Source organism: Echinops telfairi, unplaced genomic scaffold (assembly GCF_000313985.2).
Source record: "Echinops telfairi isolate 266 unplaced genomic scaffold, ASM31398v2 ScPeMD7_7473;HRSCAF=8511, whole genome shotgun sequence".
Lineage (NCBI taxonomy): Eukaryota > Metazoa > Chordata > Mammalia > Afrosoricida > Tenrecidae > Echinops > Echinops telfairi.
The window spans coordinates 7,986,548-7,997,549 of record NW_022111377.1 but is presented as its reverse complement, the minus strand read 5'-3'; the positions used below and the strand labels follow the sequence as shown (position 1 = coordinate 7,997,549).

Below are 11,002 nucleotides of genomic sequence, written 5' to 3'. Positions count from 1 at the left end.
ATGGGAGACAGATCACCCGCAGAAACATCCTGTTAAGAATGATCAAAATAGTCTTCACTGAAAGCTATCTGTTTACATTGGAGGAAGAGTTTTTCTTTCAAGCACTAGATATCAAACCCAAACACAGTAGGGCCCCATCCGGGCTGTGAGGTAGACTCCCTTATGGAGCTTGGCAAACTCCCAGTGTCAGGCCACACCCCTAACCGGTACTCTGGTTGCTATGGGAAGTGTAGTGGGTGGGATCTGGGAATGGGGTTTTGAAAACCTCCCAGGAGATTCCACTGTCTACTCAGGCCTGAGCCCCCCACTTCATGAATCTGACTCAAGTCCATCTATGCTGGGCTGGCACCTGGGGCGCCTCAGGGACCTGACACCTACGAAGGGGAACCTGTCCGTAGCACTGAACAGTGTAGAGATAGTACTTGCCATTGCTCTGCTACTTACAAGGGTGGCTGGGCATCTTGGTTGGACTCAGCCAGTGCACATGGCTCTGCCCTCATGCTTAGCTTCTCTTTCTTGCATGTTGCAGGCAATGTGCCTTAGCTGCCTTGAGAGATGTCAAAGTGTACCTGACACAGGAAGGAGGCCAAATTGCGGTAAGTCTAGGGAAGACCACTGTCTTCTTTGTTAATCTCTTACCAGCATGGCATCCCCAAGAGAGCAAATTGTAGGAGCTGTGGGGAGTTACTGCATAGCTACAGCAAATGTGGACAAGCACCATGGGCCTTGGAGGGATTGAGGGTTGAGAGCCACGTGGTTGGAGCCATACAGTGGCTCAGCAGGGAGATCAATGGGGCTGGGCCCGAAGAGCCACCAGCTGGGGGGCTCTGTTCCCCCACTCCTCTATGGGAGGACCTGGGGTTGCTGCCAGCCACAGTAGCTGATGGGTTTTCCATATACACCCTCCTCCTGCTGCGTGTATCTTTTTCGTTAGTTTTAAATCTCTTTTCCCACCCACCCCTCCTCCCACTATCCCTCAGCATTGTGGACAGTGGGAGTTGGCACAGGGCTGGACCTTGGGTACTGTGGACTCTTAGGGAGACCTTGGGCAACGCACAGTCCCTTCTTGGAACAGACGATTTTGGCCTAGTCTTCATGGAAGTGACAGGCCTGACCTAGTTGGGTTTGTAGTAAATCTTGCTTAAACTCAAAATAAGGTTCCTCTTCACTGCCTGCCCTGCTTTCTCCCTGTCAGGTTTTTGATGCCACCAACACCACCAGGGAGAGGAGACACACGATCCTTCATTTCGCCAAAGAAAATGATTTCAAGGTGAGCCAGGCTTCCTGTCTCATCTCGTCCTTGGGAGCAGGAGAAAGGAAACAACTTTGAGGTGGACTGTGACTGGGGGGCCAACCTTGCTTCGTCCTTGGTACCTGACAGCTCCTGCTGTCTAAAAATAGGGCCTTCCTGTGTTAGGATGTTTAGAGGTTAACTGGACATGGGGCACGGGGTTGGGTCAGCGGGCCTTTAGGTATCTGGGGATTTGGGAATGGAGTTCTACTTTCTGTGTAAAGCTCACATCGTACTGATCTCAAAGCTGGCCTCTTCTCTGTATGCCTTGGTCTGTCTCCTCACAGTTTGTCTTGCTTCCACACAGGTGTTTTTCATTGAATCTGTTTGTGATGACCCGACGGTTGTGGCCTCCAACATCATGGTAAGACCAAGAAGAAAGCCCCGGTTGTAATGCAGTAGCTTAGGCTGCGAGGACAGCCGCAGACTGTGCAAAGTGTAAAACCAGGCCCTGCCCGGAGAAGAAAACCAAATTTTTACAGTGATCACCGATCCTCCCCGTTTTTACTGATTTTGTTTGAGAGGCGGAGTTGCCAACCATTCAGCCTGCTCAGGAGAGTGCTCACCGAACTTCATCCTAGTCTCCCATTTCCCGGGCTTCAGCCTGTCTTTTATTTATTTATTTTTCTGTTTCAGTTATCATTCCTGCTCAGCCATATTAAATACAAATTGTTCCGGTCAGTTGATGTGTGTGACAGTAGTTCGGCAGGCCCAGATGGTGTGTGGCATGCTGTTTAGAAGAAAGGACACACGGGCTTAGTCCTGTCCAGAATAGTCGGTTTCCAAGACCGGGTCGAAGTAGTATAGTAAAGTCATCTTCCTGATAGGCGAGCCTTCCCTGTGTCACAGAGAGGTGATTGGCAGCTAACTTCTCAGTATGATCCGTTGAAAGTAGTATTCCATACACACTGGTAGAGGTGGTTCTGGTGGTGGTTGTTTTTTTTTCTGGTGGGGTTTTACCTGTAGATAGGTCACCTTTTCTTGGAGTAGAGAAGACAATGTTCTGCTCAGATGCACGAGAAGCAGCTGTGTCTGTAAGGATAAGCACTTTCAGTGTTTCTCCATGGGACTCTCTGGGGTTGCCGTACCAATGAAAACCTCGTGGCTGTCAAGTCGATTGCCACTCACGGCAGCTTCCCCGACCCCGCGTGCCAGAGCAGAGCTGTGCTCCATCAGGTGCCCAATGGCTGGTGTTCATGCCAGGCCTTTCTTTCCAGCCTTCTACCTTTTGGTTTGCATCTGAGCATGTTACCCACATTTGCCATCCCCCAAGGGGTGCTCTGGATAGCAGTAGATGTTCCCAAGGAGAGGGGGAGCCTTGTATTGGAGTTTTTCTCCAAGGTAGTAGGGATATCGCAAGCGTTTTTTAAGAAATGGGTTCCTCATTCAGGAAGAGCTCTTCAGATTGTGGAAAATCCACTCAGATTTGTTCCTTTGGCTCCAAAGGAAATGATTCAAACCACCAGAAAGCAGATGTTGCAATGCCCGAGACAAAGGGTGTCTCTGTGACTCCCTGGTTTGGCTCGATACTAGTTTCACTTGGTTGTGAAGCACAGTGCAGCTCCCAGGCAATTTCTTCTGCCCCGGGTGTGGCCACCCGTGTGTGAGCTCAGCTGGGAGATCCCTGGTCACTCGTCCCTGCATTCTTCAGCTCATTTAAGTCATGGGTCCCAGCCTCCCGTCTCCAGAAAGCTCTTTCTCTGATGAGGACTCAGAGCAGCTTGGCGGGTCAAACCTCCCCACTGTTCTTTGTGTGTGGGCAGCTGTGCGCGCACGAGGAAGGGATTTATGAACTTGGACTTTGGAAGAGTGGCTGCCTTTCTGTCAGAGCCCTGGGAGACGTTGAAAGGAAAAAAAGCACAAAGAGATTCCCAGTTTCCGCCCAGCCTCCCAGCTTGCCAGGGCCTGCTGCTGGGCAACAGGATATGGCTCTCAGGGTCTCTTCTCCACTTCCTCCCATGAGAGCAGCCCTGAGCAGGGCGGCCCATGTGGACACGGGAGAGCAGAGGCTGGTAGTTCATAAGAGGCTGGCCACAGGGCTTGGGCCTTGGTCGGGGCTCGGAGGATGGCGGCTGTGCCCTGGGAGGCGTGTCTTTTCATCAGGCCAGGGTTGTGGCGAGTGTTGCAGAAGCGCCCATGGAACTGGGTTGGATTGCAGGCCAGGGCTCCTGAAGGGTGGACTGTTTGGGAGGTTTTCCTGAAGGGATCCTCGTGGATGCCCCGTCTGGGTCCTTTCCCGAGAACCTAGCAGGGGCGCCCCTCCCGCCCCGCACTTCTTTACGTAGCACCATGCCTTCACCACCTCACAGTCACGTGATGACTCAGCACCCCTGGTTTCTTTTTTTTTTAAATGGTTAATGGGGTAATTAATTAATTTAAACCGTTTAATAAGGGCCCAAAAAACCCCTAACAAAAACCAAGAAAAAAACAAATGGGGAAAACAAAATTGGAAAATCAATGCCCCAAACCCCCGGGTTCCTCCAATTGGCCCAAAAAGGCCGGGGAAGGGAAACCGGAACCGGAGCCTCTCTCTGCTCTCCCCTCTGGAAAGCTCCTGATCCTGCCTGCTCTCAGCAGAAAGAAAGCCTCCCCTGCCTGACTAATCGTCCTGTTGCCTCTCTGGTGTTTCAGGAAGTGAAAATCTCCAGCCCTGATTACAAGCACTGCAACTCGGCCGATGCCATGGAGGACTTCATGAAGAGGATCAACTGCTACGAAGCCAACTACCAGCCTCTCGACCCTGATAAGTGTGACAGGTAAGGCCCGAGAGGGGCCAGGTGTGAGCCGCCCACCTTTGGGTTCTCACTGTTTGCCCGAGGGAGGTTCCCACCCAGCATATCCATTGCCAGTGAGTCGATTCCTACTCATAACAGCCCTATAGGACAGAGTAGGGCTGCCCTATAGGGCTACCGAGGCTGTGAGTCTTTAGGGAAGCAGCCTGCCTCGTGTGTCTGCCACAGAGCAACTGGTAGATCCGAACTGCCGGCCTTTTGGTTAGCAGAACAAGGCATACACTACTACACCAGCAGGGCAAATAGGTATTCCCTGTAACTATTTCGGGTGCTTCAGAGAAGTATAGAGAGTCGGTGTACACTGGAGATGTCATCTCGCTATTATCCCGCCAGCTGTTTCTTTCCTGTTCCCTGCTATTCCGTCCCACTTCTGGGAATCCAACAAGCCTTGTGGGCAGGCCCTCTGGATGGACACTGGTTGCTGTGTTCTAACTCTCCGGCTCTTATGGAACAGTCAGCCGTTGCTCTCAAGGAGCTTATATAGTATTGAACTGGCGGCGTGAGTCTTCTGGACACGGAGCTGGGGGTTGTCCTTGCTGGGCTGCCGGTGCAACGCTCTGAGGGCTGACCCTTGGCCGCGCTCCCTTGCAGAGAGCTGTCGTTCATCAAGGTGATCGATGTCGGCCGGAGGTTCTTGGTGAACCGAGTCCAGGACCACATCCAGAGCCGGATCGTGTACTACCTGATGAACATCCACGTGCAGCCCCGTACCATCTACCTGTGTCGACACGGGGAGAATGAGTACAACCTCCTAGGGAAGATAGGGGGTGACTCTGGCCTGTCCGTCAGGGGCAAGAAGGTAGGTGGGTGTGTAGGGAGGGACCAGGAAGGCAGGCCTGCGCCCTTCCTGCTAGGGAAGTTGTAGAAGCGGCGGTGGTGGGCAAGGTGTTGGCATTCTCTACTGCTGCTGCCTGTGTGTGTGTGTGTGTTGTGTGTGTGTGTGTGTGTACAGGGACTGAAATGTAAGGCTCTACTGGGGCTTTGAGGAGGCGTGACCCACTGTGTTCAGGGAGATCAGCCTGGTTGTTAGGGGCTGGGGCAAATTGTTCCCAGTCTCTTCTCCATTCTAATGGCAGCAGAGGGCCAGTCCTTAGGGTGAGGGTGAGTGGATCTTGCCACCCCTGCTTCTGTGAAGGAGGAGCAGGAGCCCCGGTGAGCAGTGTCCCTGTGTCCCCTCTCAACCCACGTCCTCTCAGTTTGCCAACGCCCTGAGCAAGTTTGTCGAGGAACAGAACCTGAAGGACCTCAAGGTGTGGACCAGCCAGCTGAAAAGCACCATCCAGACCTCGGAAGCCCTGAAACTTCCCTACGAACAGTGGAAGGCGCTCAATGAGATCGACGCGGTGAGTGGCTGCCCGTGGCCGTGTGGGAGGGACAGAGGAAGAGGGTTGTGTGTGTGTGGGCTCTTTCAGGCAGCCACACGTTAACATGGGCCCTCGGGGCTACTGTCACTTGAGTGACCGTCCGCTGGGTGTCCCCTCCAGGGTGTTTGTGAGGAGATGACCTACGAGGAGATCAAGGAGACCTACCCCGAGGAATACGCCCTTCGAGAGCAGGACAAATACTACTACCGCTACCCCACGGGAGAGGTACGCGTGTGGGCGCAGGCCGGCCTCCTGCTGGCTTCGTTATCCACCCGGAGGCATTTCCCTCCACGCAGCATGATAAAGTGTGTGTGTGCTGTGTGTGGCATGCTCATGAAGCACCTTACAGCGGCTAGGAGCGGGGCCTGGAGGGACCCCAGGTTCACACTGGTTGTGCACGCTGGGCGGTCAGCCCCAAGGACGAGGGAGTCTGACATGCAGACAATATCTGGTCGCCCTGAGTCAGAATCGACCTGACGGCAGTGAGGTTGAGTTTCTGAGAGCCAGTCCTGGACACTTGTCACTTGCTCCTCACACGGAGTCGAGTTCCAGGAGACACCCTGCCCCCCTGCCCCCTCCCCAAAGGCCTTTTCCCTTCAGTGAGTGACAGATGTGTGAATCCAGTGACATCTGTAATGACAAGGGGGAGGGAGAAGATGGGTGCACATGGACGGGCAGCTTCTCAAGCCTGCTGTGAAGGCCACCTTGGCTGGAAAAGCACTGGGCGCCCAAGGGAGCCTTCCTCTAACCCCCGTCAGCCTTAGGCATAGCTTGGCTCTCGTGTTGGCACGCACACAGCCTCACGCTGACCCGCCCTCAGAGGGCCCGTGCTAGTGAGAGAGGCAGGTGGCTGCGGCAGCAGTGGCTGCGAGGGCCTGGTCTTAGAGCCACAATCCTGCCCCTTAGTGCCTTCACTTTTTATTACGCTAAAATGCACCCGATGTACAGTGTACCGTTTTAGCCCCTGGAAGGGGCCCGGTAGACCGGTTGTTTGTCCACTCACCATGTTACGCCTTGCACCCATCCTCACTGCCCCTTTCTGTCGCCCAGAAAGAGACACCGGGCCGTCGGCAGTCAGTCCCAACGTCCCCCAGCCACCACTGCGCTGTTCTCTGTCTCTCTGGACATGCCTTTCCTGGATTCCTTGTGTCACAGGGCCGTGTGAGCGCGGGCTCATCCCACTCAGTGTGTCAAGGGTCAGCCCTGTTGGCCCTGCAGACCTTTTCAGGCTGCGCATCTTCGGCACCCCTTCCCAGCTGCCCTATCTCTCAGTCCCGAGTTGAGGGTTAGAAAAGAAGTTGCTCAGAAAGTCTGGCAGCTGGCTTCTTGCCATGCAGAAGGGTACGCTCCCCCACCCCCACCCCCTTGCTATCCACACAGGCGATTGGTCTTTTCCAGGAAGCTGCTTGTGCTGGTGTCTCCCTGGTGAAAGGGTCACTACTCTCCCGGCTCTCCCATTAGGATGCAGCCATCACACTGACCCTGACTTACAAAGACCCTATAGTAGGTTCCTGAGGCTGTAAGTCTTTATGGGAACAGACGGCCTCATCTTTCTGTAAAGGAACAGCTGGGGGTTTGAACTGCTAACCTGGTGGTTAACAGTGTCACAATTACTCAACAGTGCCACCAGAACTCACAGGGGAGTGAGCGAATGAGTGTCCGCTGGCTCAGGGGGCTGGGGAGGTGTGGCCGGGTAGGGGGGTTCCCACCTTTCCTCGTTCCTGCTCTCTCTCACACAGCGCCCCACCCTCTCTGTCTTGCAGTCCTACCAGGACCTGGTCCAGCGACTGGAGCCCGTGATCATGGAGCTGGAGCGCCAGGAGAATGTGCTGGTGATTTGCCACCAAGCCGTGCTCCGCTGCCTCTTGGCGTACTTCTTAGATAAGAGTGCAGGTATTGTCCATCCTCTGAACGCTTCCTGTACAGGGGTACAGGGACCCAGGGAGCTTCACATTTCCGGAAGAGGAGAGAGGAGGGCTAGTGCAGCATCTGTAGACCATATCATGCCCCACAAAGATGTAGTTTCTGGAAGCTCAGAAAGTCAGTGTGCGAGGCCGGCTGCCCAGAAACCTCTCCTCTGAAACGAGCCCCCCGTGGTGGCCCTAGGACTGTGGAACGTGGCCCAAGGCGCAGGCTGTGGGCTTAGTAGCCCTACTACAAACACTTCCAGAAAGCACCTGGGGGTTTGGCTTAGGGAGAAGACACTTCAGCAACCTACTGGTGGAGCAAAGAGCCCAGAATACTCCAAAGATGCTAAAACAGCTGTGTCTTGTATCTGCCCTCAGTGCAGTTGAACCCCAAGACATACCTAGTTGTTTTGCGAATGCCTTTAAAAAGAAAGAAGCAACTAACTGCAGGAGCCCTGGTGGCATCGTGAATTAATTACATGTTGGACTGCTAATCATGGGGTCAGCAGTTCGAAACCACCAGCCACTCCAAGGAAGAAATTGAAGCTTTCTAGAATTCCAGTCTTGGAAACCCACCGGGGCAGTTCTACTCTGTCCTAAAGGGTTGCTTTGAGTTGCCATCGATTTGTTGGCAGTGAGAATGCAGGCATTGTTTAAGGGTAGGTTTTTAAAGTTTCTGCTCCTGGTCTGTGTGCTGGGGGCACAGGTGTGTCAGAAACTCTCACTGTGCCCTGTGGAGATGGGCATCTTGAAGCCTGAAGCCTCCTTCTTACCTGCTTGCTTTTCAGAGGAGATGCCCTACCTGAAGTGTCCTCTACACACCGTCCTGAAGCTGACGCCTGTTGCTTATGGTAAATGAGGCAGCCACTGCTAACATGCAGCCCCCTAGCTGAGCGCATCCCCATAGCTGGACTTCGTGGGGGCCGCGGAGCTTTTAGCAGGCTTCGCACCTCCCGCTCCGTTGACTGAAGCTGTGCTCTCTCCTCAACCCCTGCCCCAGGTTGCCGGGTGGAATCCATCTATTTGAATGTGGAGTCTGTGAGCACGCACCGGGAAAGGTCAGAGGTGAGTATGCACCTCGGTGCCCCCCACCCCCTCAGCGCCCCCACCCTGTCCTCGGGCACTCGAAGAACTCCGTGCACACTCCAGAGGATTGAAGTATGGGATGGGCCCATCGGTTACAAGTGGTGGCATCTGCCAGTCCTGTGTGATTCTCATTGTCGTAATAAAGAAAAGAAAATGTAAAAACATACATAACCCAATGTTTTTGCCATGCCCAGCATGTTGCGCATGTATACCTCAGGGACACCCCCTGCGTCCCGTCCTGCTATCATTATCGTCCTTGGTCTGAAGCAGGCCTGTAGACTTGTCCCCTCCCTACCTCCACATCTGTGTATTTGCTCCGTCATCCTCATGGCTTCTGGGAGATGCTTCCTTTCCAGCCCTTGGAACCCTCTGAAGGGTTCAATCTCAGCAGACAAAGTGAAATTGGAACAGATCTGAATTTTTCAAATGTGGGTGAAGCGAAACCCTGACTGGAATAGGAAAAATTATGGGTCAGCGCCCTGGAATGGGAGCGCAGAAGCTGTGTCGCGAGCCCTCTCAGGAGCCGGATGTGGGAAACTGGGCTCCTGCCAGGACTGTGGAGAAAGGCACATAATCAGAGTGGCCCACCGGCAGCCGTCTTTGAGAGAGGCGGTGTTTCTGACACTGCTGTTCAAGAGCTCTGGTTGCGAGGCAACGTGCATGCTGCCTTTGTTTTCTAAGAGGGCCAATGGGTTTCTAGCCAGGCATCAACCTGTAATTTCTCCCGGTCTGGTTACTGTTCCAGATGGAAGCCCCGTCTCTATTGTCCTTTCCTCTCTGTCCTGAGAAGTGGCTCTTCCAGAGCAAGGCACGTTGTCAGCGTGCGTGAAGTACCCGCAGCCCAGTTCCTCGGGCGTTTTCCTCACAGGCAGCCGCCGCCGTGAAGCAGGATTGGGTTTCGCCTTCATCTTCCGTGCTTGGGTTCAGATGTACGAAGGCAGTGGCCACGTAGAGCAAGGGAGCGGGCTTAGAGAAATGCCGGTCTGATGTGGGAGTTAGAGATAGGAGGCGTGGTAAATGGGAAGCTGCTTTTCCAGGAGACCGGCCCGGTGTTTGCTTTTGTGTGAGTTCCACCCCAGAAGCACTGACATTCAGTGGTCTTTCAGGTGGAGCTCCCACCGAGCACATCAGGGCTCTGCCAGGGTTGCTGTGCCGTGGCAGTATGTGGTGGAATGAACATCCACTTGGCTTTGCCGTTGGGAATCATCCCCTTCCTGGTACACCAAGTGTGGCCCGTGTTAGTCACCTTCTCCCTTGTGCTCTTATTAGACCCCTCCTTGCACACCAAGCATAGCATCCTGTCCACACGAATCCTCCAAAATAAGCTACTGCCTGGGCCCCCAGGAGCTCAGCTACTAGATTTGGGCATCACAGTTGTCAGCTCAGTGTACTCTCCCCTGGGCAGGGACTGGCTGGCTGAGACGGCTCCCCCGATGTGGCGAACCGGCTGCTGCCCTGCCTTCGTTGAGCCAGGAGCCAGCTGGCTGGCAGGGCTCCGGCTGGTGCAGGCCCTCTGCCTGCCTCCAGCCGGCTGCCTCAGTCCTTTGGTCTGGCCTGAACTCAACTTGCAGCGTTCCTAAGACTTCCCAGGAGAGGACTGCATGGGGCCCTGACAGGACTCTAGCTCCTGAGCCACAAGCAGACAGCCTGATGGACTGCAGGACCCCTGAGGCCTGCCCCTGCCACCAGATAGGTGATTCTTGCTTCCTCTGACCCGTGGGCTCTCCGCCCGAAGCAGCCGCTCACGCTGCTCACAAGGCTGAGGCTTGGGCCTGGCTGGCAGGGGCTCCTGGCAGGCTGATTTTGAGCCTTCATTTCCGCCCTAGGGCAGCAGGTTTATGGGGAGCAGGAGTTGTTCCCGGTGGACTCTGCAGAAAGGGCAGGTGCTCAGGCCTCAAAGGGAAGCGGAGCACAGGCACCTTTCCTCTCCGTGGTTGCCAGTCAGCCTTGCTCCTGTGGCCCTCACAGCCGGTCTCTCCCTTCTGCCCTCCCTCCCCCCTCCCTCGGCCTTTCTCAGAGTCCAGAAGAAACGATTCTTTCCTTGGCGTGGAACCAACGCGGGCCCGCGTCCTGTGTTCTCCCTTCACCTGCGCACCTTCTGTCCCTTGCACATGCCCACTCCCACTGTCCGTGCCGGGCCTCCGACCGACCCGGGAGAGGAGCCTGGCAGGAGGCTGTCCCCTAGCCACAAACTGCAGTGCTAGGGGCCCAGGGCCTTCCCCGGGGCCACTCTTAGTTTCACCAGAAGCACAGAAACTTGTCATCGTTAATTTGCTTATTTACTTCCTGCCTCCTCGTAACTGTCGCCTTCTCCCTTTTGTCTTTGTCTCGCTTAGGATGCAAAGAAGGGACCTAACCCGCTCATGAGACGCAATAGTGTCACCCCACTAGCCAGCCCCGAGCCCACCAAAAAGCCTCGCATCAACAGCTTTGAGGAGCATGTGGCTTCCACTTCTGCTGCCCTGCCCAACTGCCTGCCCCCGGAGGTGCCCACGCAGATGCCCGGACAAGTCAGTTGATTCCCATTTCCTTCTCTGTAGTCACAACGCTTGCGGGGGGGGG

The 11,002-nt window shown here is 54.8% G+C and overlaps 1 protein-coding gene across 3 annotated transcripts in view; it reads left to right on the top strand.

Moving 5' to 3' along the window:
- Positions 1–11,002, top strand: part of PFKFB3 (6-phosphofructo-2-kinase/fructose-2,6-biphosphatase 3) — a 19,883-nt gene that overhangs the window by 2,797 nt on the left and 6,084 nt on the right. For all 3 annotated transcript variants that reach the window (XM_045285598.1, XM_045285599.1, XM_004712623.3), the window contains exons 2-12: positions 530–596; positions 1,196–1,270; positions 1,599–1,655; positions 3,923–4,047; positions 4,675–4,882; positions 5,280–5,426; positions 5,568–5,672; positions 7,211–7,340; positions 8,143–8,205; positions 8,355–8,419; positions 10,777–10,950. In XM_045285598.1, coding sequence (XP_045141533.1) covers positions 530–596; positions 1,196–1,270; positions 1,599–1,655; positions 3,923–4,047; positions 4,675–4,882; positions 5,280–5,426; positions 5,568–5,672; positions 7,211–7,340; positions 8,143–8,205; positions 8,355–8,419; positions 10,777–10,950 — 1,216 coding nt within the window. The remainder of the gene's footprint in view (positions 1–529; positions 597–1,195; positions 1,271–1,598; positions 1,656–3,922; positions 4,048–4,674; positions 4,883–5,279; positions 5,427–5,567; positions 5,673–7,210; positions 7,341–8,142; positions 8,206–8,354; positions 8,420–10,776; positions 10,951–11,002) is intronic.